Raw genomic sequence first — 22,326 nt, forward strand, 5'->3', positions numbered from 1 at the left:
AGAAACAACATTCGAGCGCGCTGCGAGCGAACAGGCTGGCTGCAGCAAATAAGCGTCGAGCATATCTGACAGAAACAGATTGGCCAGTATTCGAACGCTACAACAAACCTCATCAAGAGATTATCCATGCAACAGTGAATTGAAACATCCCTAGAGAGGTCACACTGATCATAGCAACTTGACAGGTACACACATGGACTGACTTCTGCAGTCACGCTGCAAAATAATTACTGAACTAAGCTGGAAACTTGCACAAATACTGGCTAGTGGTGAGCTACCGGGTAGGGATGATTCCGCAGTGCAGTACCCTCCCGTGACAAAAGGGCTGCCAAGTGACTAGAGCAGCCCAGCAACTAGTTCTGGATAGATAATGCAACCAGCTACCTTAGCTTCTCCTATATTTACATGGAGTACAACTAAAGCTTAAATTAACAACCCAAAAGCTGCTTCCAGCTCTACACGCTAAACTTTACAGGCCTCCTGCGGTCAAGGCAAAATATTCGGCTGATCAGTGCCCAGCAGCGCTGACCACTGTCCTCCAACAATCTCCGGAGCTCCATGCTGCAAGCATCACAAGAATTAGATACAACTCAGACTGAGAATGTTTACATGTTCAGTTCGCCGGTAAGATCAGCATGTTTTCTTTTTCAGAAAGCATAAGCGGACGAGTACCTTTTGCTGGCTCCTCAATCCATGGGCCGTTCATAATGTTGAGAATGTTGCAGGCATCGCTGTACTCCAAATCAGGTAGAAGCTTGGGCGTCAGAAGGAAGCATCTGCAGGCAAAAGAAAGGGGAGGTTATCAGATGTCGGGAGGTCTGCAGATCTGCATGCTGTACAAAGTGTTGACAGCACTGTCACTCACTGTGGCGTGTTAATTTGGCTGGCAGCTCTGACAAGCTGCTGAAACATTTTCCTCTCGTTTATGGGGTCCATTCCTGCATATTCGGATGAATGCATTAGACCACCTCAATGCCACAAGTTAACGCCCATACAGTTGAGGGAGAAACGAAGCAATCCAGTTGTGTTACCTTGATTTATCTCATCAACAACCCGAAAGGGGCAATTGGTAAGATCTTGAAGTGACACAAGATACAAGATGGTCGATACTGATCGCTCCTATGAACAGGAAGGAAATAATAATGACCATAAGTAGGTGAAGAGAAAAGGTTTCACATTTGACTTGACACTTGTTGATCCTTCATACCCCTCCTGATTGGTGATGAGAGCTTAGCACCTGCAGCTGACTAGTTTGCCTGACAACCAAGAGAGAATATATCAAAACCCTTGCTAGAAGCACAGCATAGAAAAAAAAAAACAATATCAGCAACAAATATGCAATCAAAAGAATAGATACCGGCCACAACAACAACAACAACAACAAAGCCTTTAAGTCCCAAACAGGTTGGGGTAGGATAGAGTTGAAACCCAGCAGAAGCAATCAAGGTTCAGGCACGTGAATAGCTGTTTTCCAAGCACTCCTATCTAAGGCTAAGTCTTTGGGTATATTCCATCCTTTTAAGTCTCCTTTTATTGCCTCTACCCAAGTCAACTTCGGTCTTCCTCTGCCTCTCTTCACGTTACTATCCTGGCTTAGGATTCCACTACGCACCGGTGCCTTTGGAGGTCTCCGTTGGACGTGTCCAAACCATCTCAACCAGTGTTGGACAAGCTTTTCTTCAATTGGTGCTACCCCTAATCTATCACGTATATCATCGTTCCGAACTCGATCCCTTCTTGTATGACCGCAAATCCAACACAACATACGTATTTCCACGACACTTATCTGAACATGTCGTCTTTTCGTAGGCCAACATTCTGCACCATACAACATAGCAGGTCTAATCGCCGTCCTATAAAACTTGCCTTTTAGCTTCTGTTGTACCCTTTTGTCACATAGGACATCAGATGCTTGGCGCCACTTCATCCACCCTGCTTTGATTCTATGGCTAACATCTTCATCAATATCCCCGTCTCTCTATAGCATTGATCCTAAATATCAAAAGGTATCCTTCCTAGGCACTGAATAGATACTGGCCACACATAAAAAAAATATTTCTTCCATGAGAATTAGAAATATTTACATATACAAAAATCTCCAAATAGACTAGGAAATAGGAAGCATGCAGGTCACAAAAGAGGGAAGATAGACTTGAGAAAGGATAAAACCATCTTCATCTATGAACTGTGCTTCACAGAAATAGTGTTGAATCAGTCATGTTAGGAGATTACATTTTAATTCAGTTGGACGCTGGTTGCACAACTCTTCAGCGAATTAGAGTGGAACCTACTTCATATGATGGCAAGACCACTATTCACTTTTAGATGATAAGGACAAGAATACTGGAACTGCACAAAGCGTGTGCAAGTACTTCAAGGAAGCGAAGTCCACTACAAATATAGCACACGACAAAACAAGGCAAGCCCACTTCACAACATGCACTGAGGAGCTCTGGAAGGCTGGATAAGAGAATATTATAATGCTAGCGTGCTATTCCATTTCCATTACATCCAATTCTGATTTTTTTTAAAAAAAAAACTTTCACAAGATACAGGGATCACTGAAAGATCTGTAAGACAGACTAATACATCATCTGTAGATTAATAAATAATAATCATAAGATTTTGTCAAAATAAATTCTAAAACTACTTGGTTTCCCTTTAGTCAACTTGGAAGGGCTGAGTCTGGTACTCCAGGCTAATGTAATTAGTAGACAATACCAAGCTAGCTTACCATTACAAAACAGTACATTGATTAATATGGTGCAGAGTATGTTTTAAAAAAAAATTAATATGGTGCAGAGTGATGGTTATTTATTCATCAAGTTTCAGAAATATTAAAATTGCTCTCATTTGGTGAAAGCTCACCTAAATTTCACCTTTATAAGAATGCCATAGTGATCAAAATCAAGACCGTGCTCATCTGCACGGGAAGTTTTGACACGACAATTAGTCTATTATCAAAGAAAACAAACAATGGTGAAGAAATAGAACCATACATACCCAGTGAAACTTCTCCAGCAACTGCCATTTCTTGAAAGTTACGACTGAATGTGTCATTTATTTTTGAAACAAGAGTCCGCAGAGTTGGAAGCCATTTACCCTACAAAACAACTTAAGTCAAGTCACAGGAGATGGATCCAAAAAAGAAGTAAAAAAATTCATTTCAATTCAGGTGACAAGATGAAGTATTCAAACCTTTACTGTTTCGATTTCAGAACAGCATATCTCATGTTCACCCTTATCATCCTTAAGTTTATTTGAGATTGATTCTATCTGTAAAATCAAAATTGTATCAACGAAATTCTAGGCAGAGGAGATTGATTTAGTAGCTCAAAACAGATTATGATTCAGTAGATGAACTGTTGAACTGTCCAAGGCTCAAACCAAATTTGACTTATTTTGGATGGTTCAACTGTCCAAGGCTTCATCTACTATCCTAATTTATTTACAAATGACAAGAAGACTATAGCATGATTACACCCAAACAACAGCTTATTATTCATACATTGTTAGGGCAAGTGGGGCCGGCTGTGGCTCTGGACAAGGTGCAGCAACAGCAGCTTAGGGATTAATTTGTAGCAGATAGGGTTGATTAGTTACATGGATAAGATTTGTTAGCAGGTTTTTTACAAGGAGATTTGTTAGTAGGTTGTTAGGCACCTGGTCTATAAAAGCATCCTTGAGAAATAGGTTAGGAAAGCAGAAAATAGATCAAAGAAAGCAGCTCAGAGTCTCTATGGAGGGCAAGTTAGCCAATCTATCCTGCAGTTCTTGTATCAGTTCCCGTCTTCCCGATCAACAGACCATATCATACATAGCCAAGCATTTTACGCAAGGGTGGTAGTCTGAAGGGAGAGCATGCTGGCATGCAACCTCCACAATTTTAATGCACTTCAGGAAATAGACATTTCATAACACGCCTTCCTGGATTCCCTCACTATGTTATCATCTCAAAAGGATTTTAAAAATGCATATCAGTAATCCCATAAAATGGCATCTGTTAAGTTCTCAATAGATAATTCTGCCAGTGATAATACCAAGACAGTCAAACATAATCATTGCAAACTGGCCAGCACATATGAACAACAGAACAAGACATATTTTGATACCTCATGTTGCCGGTTTTGATACTCCTGCAAAACATTTTGGTTAAGAAATAGCATAGAATTTGCCTCCGATTCAGTATCTTGTATTGCAGCTTCCAGTTCTTCTACGGTAGTGGGCATCTACAATTAGAAAGCAGTCAAGAATCAATAAACGGATTATTAGTGCTAATGATGCCACTAAGAGCAGTGCTAGAAGATTCTATTGGTGTATATAATCACTTAGACGTGTGTCGTGTCCAACCTCGCATGGTTAGTATACGATATGACAAAGCTATCGCAGTCTCAATTTTCAGCGCGAGCACTTTAGAGCAGGAAATCATTTTTCTCGTATTTGACTGAAAGGTAGTTTGTGGTGGATTGAGCATGCAGGTGTTGTATGGCTTAAACTATTATTGCAGATTCAAGTAAGGTGCAGGAAAACAGGATTTGATGATAAAATGGCATAACCACGTAAAAATCCCGTTGTTATTACTAATACAACAGACATTATTAATGTCCATGATCAATCTAAGTGAAATGCTTAGTGTGATGAATTAATGATTGTCATTTCAGATAATTCAAAAAAGGAATCAATACTACATGCATTTAATTGAAATATAAGAAACAATCAGTACATTCAGATAACACAAAACCCATTGTCATGAATTGGTACTCTACCATAAGTTCAGAATGAAGTTTGCACAAACTAAATTTTAACTATACCGCAAGAAACTCTTTTTCAAGGTCTTTAGTAATCATGGCTATCGACTCTGCTTTCTGTTTCGCAATAGACAGCCTCCGCCTATGCTCCTGAGTGATTCTTTTACCTGAAGAAAATAAAAAATGTGACAGTTGAAATCAGTTTATGCATATTCAACTGCAGATAATAATTTGTAGAACAAGGAAAAGGAAATTACTCTTCCAACCATATTTCAAGATAACTTGCTTCTACTTCTCATTTCAATTAAAAAATAAGTTACATGCAGTCATGGATTGAACAGTAAACTGAAATTTGTGGTATTTGCAAGTTGAAAACAACAAATAGATCAACCAAAGGGCTATTCCACTCAATTTATAAGTTCACTTCCCACTTAGTTGTTTGTCCACATTGTCACCTTCGATTAACTCTTCATTTATGTTGCCCATAATTGGTAAAGCACGCCCAAAAAGTGTGCATTTTACATTTAAAAAGATGCACAAATATATTGTGCCACCGCTTACAAAATAATTGACTATGAAGCAATGATGTGAGTTGTCCCTGATAATTGTGGGCTCAACCAAAAGATCATACTTAACAAATTATTGATGTTAAATGGGGAGAGGGGAGGTCGCCCTGGCCACATTTCACCATTTATAACTTCCCTGACTTCACAAATATCACAAGAAAACAGCAAGAGAATTTTTTTTAAAACGAACTTACAATCTTCATAGTTTCTAGCCTTCTGATTAGCCTCCTTTTCAAGTTTTTTCACATCCTTTTCCATCTCCCATATCTATGACATGATCAATTATGGTTAAACAGAAAGACAAAAAAATCAGTAATACCAGCCAGATAATTCCATGAAGCGTAGACATTATGGACAACATAAGAAAATTTGCTACAGTTATGCAAGCTCACAAACTATATAACTAGGAGAAAAAACAAGAAAACCATTCCATTCAACTGAGTTCACTTCCCACTTAATTGTATGTTCATTTGTTAATTTTGCACATCATTGCTAAACAAGTACACCAAATTATCTACATATATTAGTGCCCTTCCATACAAACACCCACATATTTCTACATATATTAATGTCCCTCCATCCAACACCCGCCCATTTCTTTCATACGATGTGCATGCATTTCAAGATTTAAAGCTCATTATTTTTACCAACAACTAACCTAACGATTTGTAGATTTTGTGAGATGGAATTAGTATGACCAGACCCATATTTACACATATTATGATTTTAGTGTCATTAGCATTGTAATATAAGATAAATTAAAGCAAACCTTATTTGTGAGACCAGACAACAGCAACAAGCCAAATGTCTTACATTTCAAAATGTACTATGTAATCCGATTGGAAATGATAGTACAGGCAATCCCTTCTAAGAAATGGTAGTACAGACAACCTACTTTTGTAAATATAGTTAGAGGGGTATACCTTTGTATCGAGCTCAACTGAAGCCATATTCTTTTCTGTGTGACTCCATTTGAGAGCAACAGCTTCAGTAAGCAAATCCTATGACAGTTGAAATAAAACTGAAATAAGTACAAAGTAATTTGATGCTTCTCAGGACAAACAACTAAAAACGTTTGTTAGCATAAAGGCCCTGCTAACCTTAAGTTTCATCGCTGCATGAAATCTCTCATCGTTTAACTTAGCCACCTGATCAAGAAGCTTTCTTGTGCTAGATTCTACATCCTCTTCTCTGGATATGTCCTTCAGCGTTCTCCTTTTGAAATCTGGAAGGACAACCAATTATTATATGATTCACATGAAAGGAACAAAAGAACAGGAGAAAGTATCATACCAACACGCCTTTGTATCTCTTCTCGTCGCTTCTTGTGGTACCTCATCGCATTAATAATTTCTTCCTACAAAATTTAATTAGCAAATATAAGAGTGACAAGGAACAACTTACTAATAATTAAAATCAATGGAAAATTTTTATTAAAAAAAATAAGAATAGTTCCGGCCTCGGCAATCGCACACAGCCAATTTCTTACAAGTTTTAAGCTCATCAGCTGATTACATTCGAAGGGATAAGAAAACACCAAATTGTAGGGAAAAAACAAAAATCAATGGAACTGAATAGATCAAACCTTCTGCTTGTGTATATTTGCCTCTTCGTCTTCTAACTGCCTCTGTTTTCTATGAAGCGTCTTTATAGCTTCATGCATTCCTTCAATATTCGTTACATGGTTTTCTTTCTGAAGTCGAAGATCTTCAATGCCACTTACATCCAGATCTGCGGGGAAAGGCTGACAAGAATAAGACACAATAGGTGAATTATGTATATGAATTTTATCAAGGTTGAGATGACATACTGCTCTTGAAGAGACGAGAAGGACGGACTGCATCTACATTTGCTGACATATAACTGCTATATCTTGATTTGGACCATCGATAATGGTTATCCGGAGTCCAAAAGTCACCAATGCCTAACTCTGATACCTCATCTGCTCTGCGATGAGTTTCATCTGTACCTATGTACTAAATACACATAAAAAGAAGAAAAGTGAGACAAACAGCAACTTTGAGTGGAGGGTTTCAGGTACTCCCTTCAATTTGAGGTCACTTGGTGGAGGACGTGTGTCTTTTTTATCTGGCATGTTGTTTGTGTTTGTGGGTGGGCTGTACTCTTCACGCGCCAGGTTCGCGTGGGGGGTCTTTGGTGTTCTTGTTTTGTTTCTTGTTCTCCATGCAATGTTAAGTGGCTCTCATGCATATTTGAGAAGGAAAAAAAATGTTATTTGAAACTGAACACCTGAAGATGGTATGGGATGATTTTATAATAGTTATAAGAAATTAGTCAAAGGTATGTTTCAGGGACCATGCCAATATACAAATTGTCTATCTTTTGTAACTGGAGGGGCAATAACCAATGCAACTTGGTAAAGGTTTATGAACAGAACATAAGTAGTAAAGTAGTTATACCGAATTATCCAAACCCGCCTGACTAATCAAAACATCTTTTACAGTGTCAGGGGCTTGAAATACTTGATCAAGTCGGGAGTAGATCCCAAGTTGCTTCATCTGCCAAAGGAAGAAAAGTAGAATATTCAATATTACTATCACAAAGTTCTCAGGTCATGTTTTAAGTGTGAACAGAGGTCAAGAAAGCACTAAGATCAGTCATGTCACCAAAAGGAATAACCGTGGTGCCCATTCATTCAAAATGCTCAGGAACAAGTAAGGATGATGGTTAGTGTGAATGCTCATGCATAATAAAAGTTGAGAGGGTGCAACAAATAAGGGCAAATGCTTGGCCCGTATCTGCTTTACCTCCGGAGTGATGTTTAATGGTTGTCTCCTTGTGCCTTCGTGCGCCAAGTAGTTCAGAACAGGGATGCCATACTGCTTCGTTTCTCTAACAATGTAGTCACGGTCGGAAGCATCCAGAGTGATGAATGACTGGTACATACAATTGTTTACAGCAATTACAATGGTTTTCCACAATAAAAGAAAGAAGATGATGGGATGTAACTGTTCGCAAGTCAGCAATGACAATAAACTACGGCTGTATATACGGAATGGCATATGATTGGATGGTGGTCATCCTCAGTAATGAGAGGATAAATCTGCTTCTGCACATGGACTATGCATACAACATGGGAATGTGCAATGGCAGTATAGCACAAGGAGATCCAGCAGCCACTCGTAAAATTTTCTCCTAGCTGTTTTCTCTAGTTCCACATGAATGCTAAATACTCCATGTTTCAAATTATAGTTCAGTTTGGCTTTGTCCTGAACCAAACCTTTGACTAAGTTTATAAAAAAATTGGAGCAACATTTAGAACATCAAATTCGTTTCATTAAAATTCTCATGACACATGTTTTGATTGCGCATTTGTTTGAACCTATAGATGTTAATATATTTTTTCCTGAAAACTTGGTTAAAATAAGAGTAGTTTTGACTTAGGACAAAACCTTGTAAACTATAATGTAGAACGGAGGGAGTATAAACTAATACAACATGCAATGCATGCAACATTATTTAGCAACAATCAAGAAATGAAGCATTAGCACTGAATTTGTACCTTCCATATATAGTTTGGAACATGGTTTTCCAAGTAAGTGGCGTGAAGCTTATCCTGAACATTTACCTGGGGACAGTTGAAACAAGGTATAGTATCATGGCCTCAAAGAAAAAGGACTGTAGACAGGAATACTACACGAACCTCAAGGAGAACAGGCCCGTAAACTTCTTCCCTGAAATTCTTTTTGTTAGCTTGCACCCAGTGGTATGCTTCAACGATTTTATCAGCACCAGCACTTCGCAATGCTTGGAGTAGCTTACTATTCTTGCTTTCCATTTCCTTCAGCCTGGGACAACTTAGTGTTAGGTAACCTAGTCTTTTGTGGAGAGGACAGCAGTTCGCAAGCAGGTTACCTATCACAACATCTCCTCATGCTTTCTTCCTCTCGGGCTAACTGAGACTCCACGGCATTCCTTTCCGCTTTTAGATTTTTTATCTCAACATTTATTCGTGCAATTTGGTCTGTTAGCTGTGCCTATTGCAAAAACAAAAAATAGAGCTACTAGTGTAAATACAACCATCATGAAAAAATGTGTTATTATGAGCACATAAACTGGAGAGGATACCAGTCAATCACAGAGAGTAAGAAAAAATATGCAAACAAAGCAGGGTGTAATGGAGTTAAGGCTGATCAACTGACATTTTCAGCTTTAGGAAGTTCATACGGCTGTAGATCTTCAAGTTCCTTTTCAGCAGCAGCAAGATCTTCCTTAGTTTTCAGGATCCTTTGCTGGCGAGATTTTTCTTGCTTTTTCAGGTCTTCAATATCATCAAATGTAGCTTTCAGTTCTGCATTCTGATACCAAGGAATGTCAAAGAAGGAAAGCAGCAAAACAGTAATGCATGCCTGATTACAGTAAAGAATGGTTCATACCAGCTTTAAATCTTGGTCCATAACTTTCTGACGGTTGTTCATGTTTTCATTTACTTGGCTGTTTATCTTCTTTATATTTGAAGTATGAGTTGCCTTGTGTTTCTTGAGTTTGCTACAAAAAATGGCAAAAAAGAAGTCTCCCTTTAGACCTTAAAATCCAAACATTGTTTATTCAGAAAGCACACGATAAGCTAATTGGATTTCCTCAATGTAGCACAAGATAAGTTGTTTCATATACCAATAGCATATTCCTAACCTCTCAATGCCCATTTTTCTTTGTGTTTTTTTGTTTGTTTTGAACAAGTAAAGAACATTTTTTATACTATGTTTTAATTGTCATTTTATTCTCCCCTATGTATTTGAAGCCAGAAATGGAAATTGTACAAGCAACTTCGAAGTAATATCTTGTAGAGGGAATTCAGCTGAGCCTGAGATGTGCCCCAAAGGGTTTAATTGAATGAAATGAAATAGTCCACCATAAAATCTTAGCTGGAAATAGGACTGTAAATGATGCTTAAGCTGTCTTGAGGCTAGGACCATGACCACATAAACCCAGAAAAATTATTTATGAAACTAATAAGGAACAGTGTGGATGGGAACTTGGGTGCATCACACTTTGGAGATGCTTGACAGCAAAGGAGTTGGTGTGCAACTAATGTTCTGAGTTAATCCCCTCCCGTCTCCACCTTGGGTGGGTGACGCAATCATTGAACTTAGTATCTCACAAAAAATTGACCACATAGGGATGGGAAGTTTCATTTTTCATTTTTTTGTAAAGTGACTGAATTCATATATTGCTATGTTGTCAACAAACTATGGCAATCAGGAACTTTGCTTCAATCTCATCAAGCAAGAAAAAAACACGAATGAAAAAGTAGTGTACCGATCCCAATTGAAATTGGAGGTGAAGCTGAGCCAATTTCCAATTATTGGAGTACTCGCTAAAAGAAACAGAACTATAATGTAGGTGCATTTCTGTCATCCATGCAAAGGAAACCTTTTTGCCCAGGACGAAAAGAAAACCATGTAGTATGAAATAATTCGAAAACATCTAGAAGGAATGTCTATTCCCAAAATGAACAATTGACGCTTTCTGGAACCATGGAACATACTCAATAGGGCCTTTTGAATCTTCCCAGACTCTGGCTCCTTCTTCCATTTCTTGCTTTGCACTTTTCTCCTTCTCTTGTATGACTTCTATGAATTCCTTCTGCATCATGTCGAATTTCAGCCATGGCAGCTTCTTCTTCATTAATTCAGCCTATGGTACATTAAACAATGCATTATAATAGCATCAGCGAAACTTATGATTAGAATCATACACATGGACAAAAAGGTACATACCTTTCTAAGGAGATTATCTCTTAGTCGAACACGTTCAACATCTTTTTCTTGTTCAGCATTGAGGGCCTTTAGATTATTCAAAGTCTTTTCCTTTTGCGTTATAGCCTAAAATTGACCAGAAGATAAACAGTAAATCGATAGCATAGATTTGACGCCTAACAAACTGTTTCTGAAAAAGTCAGGTGAGCTTAAAACTCTCAAGCGAACAAAAAATTATAGGAGCAAGATTCGGCATTACCACTTCAAGTGCTTTCAGTTCCTTACTTCTCTCTACAAGTTGACGATGCTGAACAGGTAAATCAAGATCACCAACGGCCTTTTCAGTCTCTTCTAGAAGTTGAATCGGACTTAGCTTTGCAAATTCAGATACCCGATCTTGTGGCAAGAACTAGAGAAGGTTTTGCACAGAACAGCAAAATAAGTTAAAGCTCCGCAGTTGCTTTTGTTAAGGACAAACAGCTCATTAATCTATCATGAACATGCAGAGCAAATATAGATGTGTGACATAACAAACTAGAATCTACAAGAACTGAAGCCGCATGTAAAGGCCAACCTGAGTTAAGTTGTTAACTTGAATATCAAATTTCTTAATCACATCAATAACTTCCTTTTTAGGGACAGTTGCACCTGCAGGAAACAAATTTCAGTTACACAGAGGAAGAAATACTTCTCCAAACGAGAGGAACACATTCCAAAAAATAATAAAAGAAACAGAAACAATAAAGCTACTCATGCATACACTCAGAGAAATGGCTTTGCTGAAATTGCATGATAAGGCCCAACATGGCAACAATAATTAACATGCTTAAGAATATGATGTTGAGCCAACTGAAGTAGAGGAAGTTGATATGAAATTTATACCAGCAGAGATTACGACAGAATCATGTGTATGCTTGTAACTTGTTTTAGAAAAAAGGAGTTTCTTCCAGCTTCTGTGTTGTATGCTTGTAACCAGTACTCAAAAATATGTAAAATATAAGCATTTCTATTTACTGGATGAATACAACATTCCTTTCGGTAATTTCCTCTAGGACAACTAAGAGCAGCATCAATCACAATATCAGCTTGTCTAAGGAGTACAAGATAGAATGGAAAAAAGGGAAATATCCCAACCATAAAACCAAGAAGGTAATACAGCAAGCCAAGATTTTGACAAGTGACTCAATACACCAACCATAAAGGGAAAAAAAACAATCAGTGGAACATGTCAGGAGCATGCATCCGCTGAGAAAATGTAAATCCCTTTCATGGGTAACTCACTGTACGTAATTGACCTTATGTTTGTAACAAAAAAAGGTGCGCGTCCTCTGTTGTACTTGCCGTTACTTCACAGAAAATGCAGGTGCTTTAGATGTGAGGCACTAGTACCATTGAGGAGCCACTCGGACTTGTTCTTCGTATCAATCTTCCTAGTAATGCAGATCTTGTCGTCAGGTGTATCCCCGCGGAGGGATATCTTGACGTGCCCGGCAACCTCCCCTCTCTTGACGAATGCACCGACGCTGGACGCCCTCCCGAGAATCTACAACGAATATCACAACCGCGGTGACAACTGAACCGTACAATACAACAGTACAGTGAAACCGCTGAGGAAACATAGCAGGTTGGTGGCGATTAGGGTATTGAGCACGTACGTTGGGGTCTCCGGCGAGGCCGAGGGCGATGGCGCAGACGAGCGAGCTCTTGCCAGACCCGTTGGGCCCGACGACGAAGTTGAGGCGCGGGCCGGGGCAGCAGACGAGGCGGTCGTAGGTCATGAAATTGAAGAGCTCGATCTCCACGATGTTCCCCGGCACGTAGTCGTCTTCCCCTCGCTGGGGCGGCGCCGCGCCGGAGGCGAACTTGGGGCGCTTGGCGGCGCGCGGGGCCGCCATCGCCGGCGCGAGGCAGCTAGGGTTCGGCGATTGGGGAGCGGAGGGGCTGGGGTATTGGGCGGGTTTGGGGGGAAGATAGCCAAAATGGGAGGGGAACAGGAAAAAGAGGCGCCAACCCGAACACGATGGTGTGTACGAGGCGCCGGGCCTGGCACTGGCCAGTCAGCCGATGACCCGCTCCGCCGTGTGCAAAGGGCCGAGGCCGAAGGCGAAGACCCACACAAGTCTACAGCATCCGTGCGGAGGAATCAAAAAAAAAATTGGATTTGGATTGACTAAATACACAATAAAAAAACACTTAGTATTTATGGTAGATAATAAATATCGGTAGATTAGTTGTTTGGCGTATGTTTTCTATTGAATTTATTTTACTACTACACAAATATTGATACGTTGTTTGGTGTATGTTTAAAAAACACTTGTTCATAATTTAGAAACCTTATTTACTTTTATGAACATATTTTTCATAATTTAGAAACCTTATTTACTTCTATCGTATTGTTTTTTAATAGAAAATGGTGACGTCGCTATGTGATGGATACGCGTAACACTCCGGATTTATGTAATCATTTCCAGGTCATAGGAAAAGCGAGATCGAGGAAATCTAAGATGAAAATCGTTTTAAAATCATATGGAATCACTCATGTTTTGGTTTCATAGGAAATTGAGTTTAACATGAAAATCACCAAATCTATCATAAGACAGTGTAGTAGACTTGGTCGTTGTTGAGAGTGTAAGAAAAATCGAGTTTGGGAGAGGCACAAGCCAAAAAGAGTCCCAAATAAGATGGACATATCGTGCAAAACTCACAATAGTCCAAGCCCAAAAGGATCTTGGACGACGACTATCGCTATAGTTTAGGGTTGACCATCGGACTCTAAACTTATCCCCTAACTCTCAAATCGTTTAAATTTGCTAGAAGTGGTTTTCAAGAGAGTCAAGAAAGACATTTTTTTCAAAAAAAAAAGGAATAGTTGAGGGATGCAAGGACTTTTACGTAACGAAACGATACAGAGTATAGTGCAGGGAGGAAGAAAAGGGCCTTTTTTCCACCAAAACGATTCGGCCCACGTAGCACGCATCCCATCCTACCCGCGCGCTTATTGCGGCCCACTGAAAAAAGACACACCGAACCCGCCGGCAGGCCTGGCCGCGCCGGAACGGACCCAGTGGTCTCCGGAGCTCGGCGTGATGGACGCAATTTGAGATTTTGAGTGCCTGTCGTCGCCTCGTCGGGGCACCACATGGCCTGACCGATGAGCGTCGTCACAGCTGGTCGATCGAGCAGGCGTCGCTCGCGTTTCGCTTCGCTCCAACGTAACTCCAAGCTGTAGCGAACGAGTGTGTGAGTGAGAGAGCGACCCAGCAACAGCGGTCGCAGTCTCCTACGTTTCTGCCGTCCGGGCTCGCGCGCAGGTTCTCCGTTTCTAGTCAAAAGCCCACTCGAGACCGACGAGACGAGAGGCCGGCCTTGATTCACGTCCACGCACTGATGCTGATGGCCTGCTGATGCGCCGATCCCCAGACACGATTATATACAAATACAAACAGAAAATACTGTAGCAGGCATGGATCGGAGACATGGTGTTAACGACGACATAAAAGAGTGATCGGATCCCGATGTCGATCTTGGCCTGTTCGCTTGGCTGATAAATCATGGCTGAAAGTACTGTTGACTGATTTGTTGTGAGAGAAAAATATTATTCGTTGGCTGAAAAAGTATGACTTATAAACGCCTGCTGCTACATGACCGATGCACACGCAATCAGATTAGTAGTAGTAGTAGTCGAGTAAACAAGCACACGTGCAATGCAAACCAAGCAGCCAAGCAAGCAGGCATTGGATCACCAAACGGGTGTCTAGCACTGGTACTGTATTTCAAAAGCTGTCCAAATTAATCTTGACCTCCAGTCCTCCACGGGTAGATTTTGATTGTACTACGGTCTACAGACCTGGATTATTAGGTAGGGCCCGAGAGAATTAAGCACGCTGTGAAAATACGTTTTATGGTGCATACATGTTATGATACTAATTTGATGTCATAGATATTAATACTCTTTTTTATAAACTTAATTGGATTTGAAAACAAAAATAACTCAAGACAACTCTAAAAAGTTGATTTATTTAGGGATGAACTGCGATATTGCGGTAGCACAGCCTTCCCCCTCTTCGATCCAAAAGAGAAATCCTAAGGTTGACTCTCACTGACGACGGCTGCATACTTCCCAGCGATTCGTTAGTCTTTGGTTTAATTTACAGCAAACAAGGACTTGGTTAATTTCACCTGCCAGTCAAGTTGCTGTTGTTTTCAGCTTGGTCAAACCCAGCCAGAGAACTTCAATCAGACTCTCAGTCCAAAGACATAGTAGTCACATGCTTCGTTTGGATTGGGATTATCTTCTTGCTGCTACACTGTAAATGAGTATGGCAATTGACCAATGGTGCATCGCTAGTTTGGCGCCACGAATGCACGCAGGCGAGGCTACACCCGGGGAGGGCCTCTTCACCGTTTCTGGAGTCCGGACAGATGAGATGGACCGGTGATCAACACAACGATCCTAGTAGTAATACAGTGTATGCATGCATGCTGTGAAGAACGCTGCAACAAGCTGCAGCAGACAGGAAAATATCGGTGTATGATTAGCATGACAAACAGAAAGAAACATGGAGACTTTATATGTGTCATGTGGTCCTGCCTGCCCGTAATCAAATGCTATTTTCAAATATGCCTTGGACCTCAGTTGCTGGCTTGCAGCCAGTGTTAAAAATATTCGATCATTAGGAGCAGATCTAGCTGGTGGAAACTTCACTAATCATGACATAAACAAGTAGATTATCCTAGTACGTGAACTAGAGAGAAAGAAGAGAGGGGAAGAGGGGTAGAAGGGGCTGACCGTCCTGCTTGGAGGCGGATGAAGCCATGGAGTCGGTGGCGAGGTCGACCCCGGGGTGAGTGGCTCCGGTGAAGGTGCTGAGGTGCTCGTCCCGACGGCCAACAACGACGGAGCTACCCTAGGGGCGTGGTGGGGCGGCCGCCCCACCTACTGGCGGCGGCGTCCTAGATCCCCAGACTCCTCTTCTTCCTTAGGTCCGACTGCCGATTGCCCGAGGTGCCGAGCAGAGGCCGCGACATGGCGATGAACGACGAGCGAGCTGCGAGCGGCGATATCCGATAGAAGAAGATGACCGGTGAAAGGTCCTTGTTTGGTTTTGGTAATTGAGTGACAACTTAGGTGGACTAATTGTGTTTATGTAAGATACACAGGTGATTAGTCCACAGGTACATGTGTGTGAGCAACATATGCCATGAAGGTGAAAATGGCTTGGAGATGTTGCAAAGCTCACACATGTGATGATGAAGGAGCTTAAATGCACATGAGACATGACATTGAGTCATGTGATCAAGGTGGAGAAGAAAGACAAGACTTGGCTTGATGGACCGGTTGCAAGCGTGAAGGGCAAGTCGAAGGCTTTGGAGTGATGGACCGCGTGGCGGTGAAGCTTGAGCAAGACTTGGCGCCGATGGACGATGGCAACGGTGAAGAGCAAGTAGAGTCAAGATCGATGAACCAATATGATCATGTGATGATATGAAGTGGATCATACCATTGTTGATCGTGTTGGTGCATGTGTTGCATCAACATTGAAGGAGATGGAATGGAATGCGCAAGGCAAAGATATAACCTAGGGCATTTCATTTCACCGGTCATAGGTGTGTAGAGAAGTTTATGACCGGGTTTAGGATAGATGGCCGTACTATCAAGAGGGGCAAACTTGTTTGCATATCGGTCATCTAGTGCCACTCGAGTGATCTAACTTTGCATTGTCGCTAGGATCGAGTGGCGTGGCAAGTTGAGTGGCTAACATCCTTTGGGAAATGATTGTGAAAATGCTAACACACATACACATGGTGGTGTACACTTGGTGGTGTTGGCACATTTACAAAGGAGGTGATGTTTACACTTGGTGGTGTTGGCGCTTTCGGGAAAATGGAATGTCTATTTTCTATTGCGCCGGATGCAAATTCTGGTGGTTAGCTCATTGGAGCAAGGGTGAAGAAGTTAGAAGTAAAAACGTGTTGGTCGCGAAGATGCTGGCATCGGTCAACTGACCGGACGCTGGATCTGAATGCACCGGACGCTGGAAGGCTGCGTCCGATCAGGCTGACGTACGGTGACGCAGTAGCTGGAGTGTGACCGGACGCTGGCTGCGTCCGATCGCGTTCGACCGGACGCGTCCGGTCATGCTCGGGAGCTTACTGGAAACGACCGGACGCTGAGGGTCCAGCGTCCGGTCAGTTGATGCTGGAGCGTCCGGTCAGGTCAAGTGACCGTTGGAATCGGGACACGTGGTCGTCTGTGGGCGACCGGACGCTGAGGTCCAGCGTCCGGTCAACGCGACCGGAGCGTCCGGTCGGCCCGACCGTTGCCCAGTGAAGGGGTAACGGCTAGTTTAGCCCTTGGGGCTATAAATAGAAGTGGCCTTCGGCCATGGCTGGTGCTGAGCACCTTGGGGGACTTTGTGTCCATGCTTGAGAGTGCTTAGGAGCCCTCCATCACACATATACTTGATAGTGATCATTCGATTGTGTGAGTGGGCGATTCTAGTGCGACTGCATCGTGAGGTTGCATCGAGTGGCACTAGGTGATCGAGTTGCAAGCCGGTGGTGCTTGTTACTCTTGGAGGTTGCCACCTCCTAGACGGCTTGGTGGTGGTCTCCGTCGAAGCGCGCAAGAAGCTTGTGCGGCGCTCCGGAGAAGTGCTTGTGAGGGGCATTGTGCTCGCCCCGCGGGAGCCGCGAAGAGCAACTCTAGTAAAGCGTGTCATTGAGCTACCCTCACTTAAGGGGTAGGTTCTTGCGGCGCCCGACGTGCGGGCTTAGCGGGTGATGCTAATTAGCCGCCGAACCACCAAGTGAGCGGTCGACACAACGGGGACTAGCGTGTTGGCAAACACGTGAACCTCGGGAGAAAAATCATCGTGTCAACCTTGTTCTTCCCGTTGGTTTGCATCCCCATTACACAAGCTTGCAATTACTTTTATACATATTAAGCTTGTGTAGTTGCTCTTGTAATTAGATAGCTTGCGTAGCTTGCTAATTACCTTCTTGCTTGTGTAGCATAGAAGTAGCTCTCTTGCGTGGCTAATTTGGTTTTAGTAACCTTGTTAGTCACATTGCTTAGTTTGTATAGCTAAGTATTTGCGCTCTCTAATTAGGCATTGGTTGCCTTGTTATTGAGCATTGCTAGTGAGCTTAGTTAGCTTTGTGCTTTTGCTTACTAGCATGTGTAGGAGCTCCCTTGTCGCTTAAAGTACTAGTGGCATAGGTTTGTGTAACCTTGCTCCTAGAATTGTTTAGGAGAGCTCTAGCTAGCCCAGCACCTTTGTTGCATAATTGTTATCTTTGCAAGGTGCTAGTGAACATATATAGTGGGGTATAGTCTTGGCTAGACCGATAGTTTTAATTCCGCATTTGTATCGGTTAGCCGACGCGATTAAGTTTTAGAAAAGACTATTCACCCCCCCTCTAGTCGCCATCTCGACCCTTCAACCGGTTCCTCTTGTTGGGCACTGGGCTCATTTTGGTCACTTCAGATTAGCCCAGCAAGGGCCCAATTTGGTTCCCCAAATCCCCAATCCCCCCAACAGCCATCCGCTACTCTGTCGCCTGTCCGTCATCCACATCTACGTGACGTGTGCCGGCGGCCGCTGCTCGCCGCCACTAGCCAGCCGCCGATTGCCTCCTGCTGCTACCCCACTCGCTGGTCGCTGCATCCCCACTCGTCAGCTACCACTAGGAGCCAGCGCCTGCGGCAAGCCTTCGGCTGGCCGACCCACTGCGGCACTGCCTGTCCGCCGGCCGGCGCCAGGTGCCGCCCACCGCCAGGAGCAGCCCGCCGAGGAGCATGAGCTGCCGAGATAGCGATGAAGCGAGGAGGGGCGTGATGAGGTACAAGAACCTGGCGCTAGGGATACAATCACTTTATTGTTATTGGCTAATTGATTTTTCATAACATTTACGGGTTCACACCTACTAAGTATTTTGTATTTGCAAAATGTATGGGATATCTGGTCAAGAACTATTATCAATTTATTCCGCAAATTTGAGGTAACATCTTGTATTGTTTATCCACCTTTCCGTTATAATTTGTGTGATTGTAGCTTTTTCGTCATAATTTGTATGACTGTAGTATGTTAATACGGTGTGATTTAGGCCAAAAGTCTTTTTTATTTATTTTCATGTTAAAACTCGCCCCAGCTATAATTTTTTTCTGGCTCCGTCAGTGGTGAGGGCAGTGGCACTTCCCGTCGCTGTCGGCGCTGCCCTCTCAATCGGACTAGGGTTAGGATGTCAGTGGAGAGTTGACGGTTGCGGTGAACCTCGTACTCAGCGCCTCGGCCCCCAGGTTCCTCTTTATAGCGTTGCAAGACGGGGCCACCAACCATAATTGGGTTAGGCGTCCCCGATCAGGGCGCGGATCAAATGTCCAAATTGGCTGTTAGGCCAACTTGGTGGAGATCAACCTAACAACCAGATCTCTCTCCCCATCTTGAAATGAACCCTTTTTTGTCTCAAACACACACGAGAACGGCTGCAGCTGCACTGCACCTGCAATCTAAAATGAGGCTGCAGCTAGCTGCAAGCTTCTGAATCCAGTGACACAGCTCATTGGCAAAACAATGGACCAATCTTTTCCAGTGAGGCAATGCATGCCACACTGTAGCTGCTAGTTCGAACATCACAAGTCTGTTACTAATCTGTCTTTTTCTCAATTTTTGACAACAAAGCAGATAAGATCTGTTGTTGGCTATACGCTGCCCCACTGTTGTCTGATAGCCGATTTGGGCATATGGCATCCCCAAGACCCCAACCTGGGCGGGCCTTGGTTGCGTGCCGGTAGCAATTTCGCCCTGGAGACAGGGAGACCCTAGCTGTTGGTAGGAATTCTGTTTGGGTTGGATCCCGAGGCGAGGATTGCCGTTGAGGCCGGCAAGCGGTGGTCGGCACGGCCTCCGCCCCCATGCAGATGCAGGTGGCCGGCCGGCCACACTCGGCCAGGGCAGCGCGCCCGCCGGAGCCGGCCACGCCCACGCCCACGCGCGTGGTCGTCACGGCACGTACGTCTCACTCTCACGTGCGCCTCAATACTCTATGCTATCTAGTGTACTACACACTGCCACTGGCCAGCGCACGCTGCCTGCGTAGTGTCAACCGTCAAGTGCTCTCTACTCTACATGAACACGAGCTGCCGGCGGCGTTGCCTCGGCTGGAATATTTGTTGTTTCATTCATGCCTGCGGCCAAAAGGCACCGTATTACTACTGGTGCTTCTTATCTGTCACTGCATGCATACCCAAAACGCCAAAACAGGTGATTTCACTCGATCTGTACGTGCCCGGTGACGCTGCAAGTTTCTGTGGCAGAGCCATGTTTAGCTCTGAAACCCTCGCATGTGTTCAGTTTCAGGCTAATAGGTATCACGGACAGACGAGACGAGCTTATTAATCACAAGAGGTTAGGTTTCATTTTGGAGAAACAGAACCGAACCGCCGCTGGTCCCTAGCTTCCGTGTACGTACGTACGTACATACCGGGGCCTGTCAAGATACGTACCCGTCAATCATTTACCCGCTTTTGAAACAGCAGGATCGTAGAGCAGCGCGCAGTACCCTGTCTGTCTCTGTACGTATCTCTGTACCGGGCCACTTGAAGCTCACATGCGTTCGCAGGGACAGGCGCTGAAAACGCGACGCTCATCAGGCGCAGCTACTTTGTTCTCTCTTCATCCAGCTACTACACGCTCACGGATCTTCTTGCTTTGCGTGCTGGTATACGAGTGTACACATGCACGTACATAGACGACGATGCATGTACCGTCCGGACACACGGATCCATGTATTCAACGTATGTTCACAGCTTTTCCTTCTTGTGGCGGTACAGGCAATCAAGCCAGAGATAGCACGCATATAGGACACGGGATGACAGGAGCGGATGAACCTGTTCTTTTTATTTTCTTGTTTCTTGAACTATTTTGCCAGCCTGTTCTTTTTTGGGCTGTTTGGTTACCCGGCTAACCTCTAGCCAGGTTCCAGTAGGCCAGCTGCGAGATGTGTTGGTTGTCTGGTTTGGGCACATAGCCAGGCTTAGCTAAGTCAAAGAGGACACCTTAGCCAGGCTTCCTAGAAACGGATCGCTAAGTCGTTTCCCACTAGCCACCTTGGCTAGCGCATCTCGTCCTCCCGCTCACCTCCCTCCTCGGTCTCGTGCTGCGTCGTCGTCCCTGCCCCTGCCCCTGCCCCTGCCCCTGCGCCGGCGACTCCCTTCCTCCGCTCTCCTTCCTCCTCGCTCTCGTGCTGCGCCGTTGTCCCTGCTCACGTCTCCCCACGCCTCTGTCAAATTCGTCTGGGCCCATGCCTTCGCCGCATCCCGCCGGCCCCGCCTCTGTTGGATCCCGCCGACCCCACCTCCGCCACACATGTGTGCGAGCTTCTCCCATAGGCCCTAGAGCAGGTTGACAAGGGCGTGCACCTGGAGCCGATCGATGTGCGCCGCCTGGTCGGCGAGGACACGCACCTCGCCCTCTCGCTCGGCGCGCGCCCTGGAGGCGGTGATGGAAACAGCCCGGACCAACGGTGAGGGCGATGGAGGGGTGCGCAGCGGAGGCGCTCGAGGGGGCGGCGTGCAGGTGCTTCGCGAGGTGGCCCTCGTCGCGCGAGGGCACAGGGACGGCGGACGACGCGACCCCCAGCGCCCGGCTGAGGAGGGGTGGGTTGGAATCGTGAAGCTTGATGATGTGAGGCCCGCGCCGAGCGACCATCGGAGGCGACTGGCGTGGCCGCGGTGGGGATTGTGACCAACCAAACAAACCTAAGGTTACATTGCTGAAGCCTGTCTTAGACTGACCTGACTTAAAATGTAAGTCAGTCTAACTTAGGAAGACAACCAAACACACCCTTTTATGAGCCAAACAGGGTATCTGCCTTGGGGTGTGTTTAGTTCGCGAATTTTGGAAATTTGGCTACTGTAGCACTTTCGTTTTTATTTGGCAATTAGTGTTCAATCATGGACTAATTAGGCTCAAAACGTTCGTCTCGCAATTTCCAACTAAACTTACTGTAGCACTTTTTTTTTTTTTTTTTTTGACTAAACAAGCACTTGGACAGCTGCTGTGTCTGCCCTGGCTGGTACTGGTAGTACGAGTACTAGTACTACTTGCTGTCTTGCTGGGGCGATTCTGTAATTCTCAAGACAGTAAAATATTCTCCCTGCAATTCTGCGCCCCAGCAGCAAGATCTTCTTGGGATCCGAGCCTTGATTTCGTAAAGCCTGCTGCATGCATGACAGAGTGACCATGTGAGTACCTGGTAGTACGTACAGGAGTATATATATTTTTCTAT

The 22,326-nt window shown here is 43.9% G+C and overlaps 1 protein-coding gene across 2 annotated transcripts; it reads right to left on the bottom strand.

The window, feature by feature from the left end:
• Positions 1-35: 35 nt before the first annotated feature.
• LOC136527545 (structural maintenance of chromosomes protein 5-like) lies at positions 36-13,106 on the bottom strand. Of its 2 annotated transcripts, none has more exons than XM_066520316.1 (29): positions 12,690-13,106; positions 12,424-12,577; positions 11,609-11,682; positions 11,294-11,443; positions 11,056-11,160; positions 10,824-10,972; positions 9,712-9,823; positions 9,478-9,633; positions 9,191-9,306; positions 8,979-9,123; positions 8,838-8,903; positions 8,083-8,211; positions 7,735-7,833; positions 7,125-7,290; positions 6,900-7,045; positions 6,608-6,671; positions 6,415-6,539; positions 6,238-6,315; positions 5,509-5,581; positions 4,812-4,915; positions 4,113-4,229; positions 3,199-3,276; positions 3,004-3,103; positions 2,869-2,923; positions 1,208-1,256; positions 1,032-1,119; positions 866-938; positions 673-776; positions 36-561 (listed from the first exon to the last, which is right to left on the bottom strand). In XM_066520316.1, exons 1-29 carry the CDS (start codon positions 12,927-12,929, stop codon positions 509-511), a joined length of 3,168 nt encoding a protein of 1,055 aa, XP_066376413.1. In that variant the 5' UTR covers positions 12,930-13,106; the 3' UTR covers positions 36-508. The 2 variants fall into 2 exon arrangements, with proteins under 2 accessions (XP_066376413.1, XP_066376411.1); XM_066520314.1 differs by having other exon boundaries at positions 39-561; positions 9,191-9,312; positions 12,690-13,104.
• Positions 13,107-22,326: the final 9,220 nt, after the last annotated feature.

Source organism: Miscanthus floridulus, chromosome 19 (assembly GCF_019320115.1).
Source record: "Miscanthus floridulus cultivar M001 chromosome 19, ASM1932011v1, whole genome shotgun sequence".
In the NCBI taxonomy this organism is placed as follows: domain Eukaryota; kingdom Viridiplantae; phylum Streptophyta; class Magnoliopsida; order Poales; family Poaceae; genus Miscanthus; species Miscanthus floridulus.

Bases quoted from the DNA above. Each gene is read 5' to 3' on its own strand.
- LOC136527545 (XM_066520314.1), bottom strand. From the start codon at position 12,929: ATGGCGGCCCCGCGCGCCGCCAAGCGCCCCAAGTTCGCCTCCGGCGCG. The intron at 12,578-12,689 runs GTACGTGCTCAA...TATTCGTTGTAG, and splicing joins GCCTCGCCGGAGACCCCAAC to ATTCTCGGGAGGGCGTCCAG. The intron at 7,834-8,082 runs GTAAAGCAGATA...TTCCTTTGGCAG, and splicing joins CATTAAACATCACTCCGGAG to ATGAAGCAACTTGGGATCTA.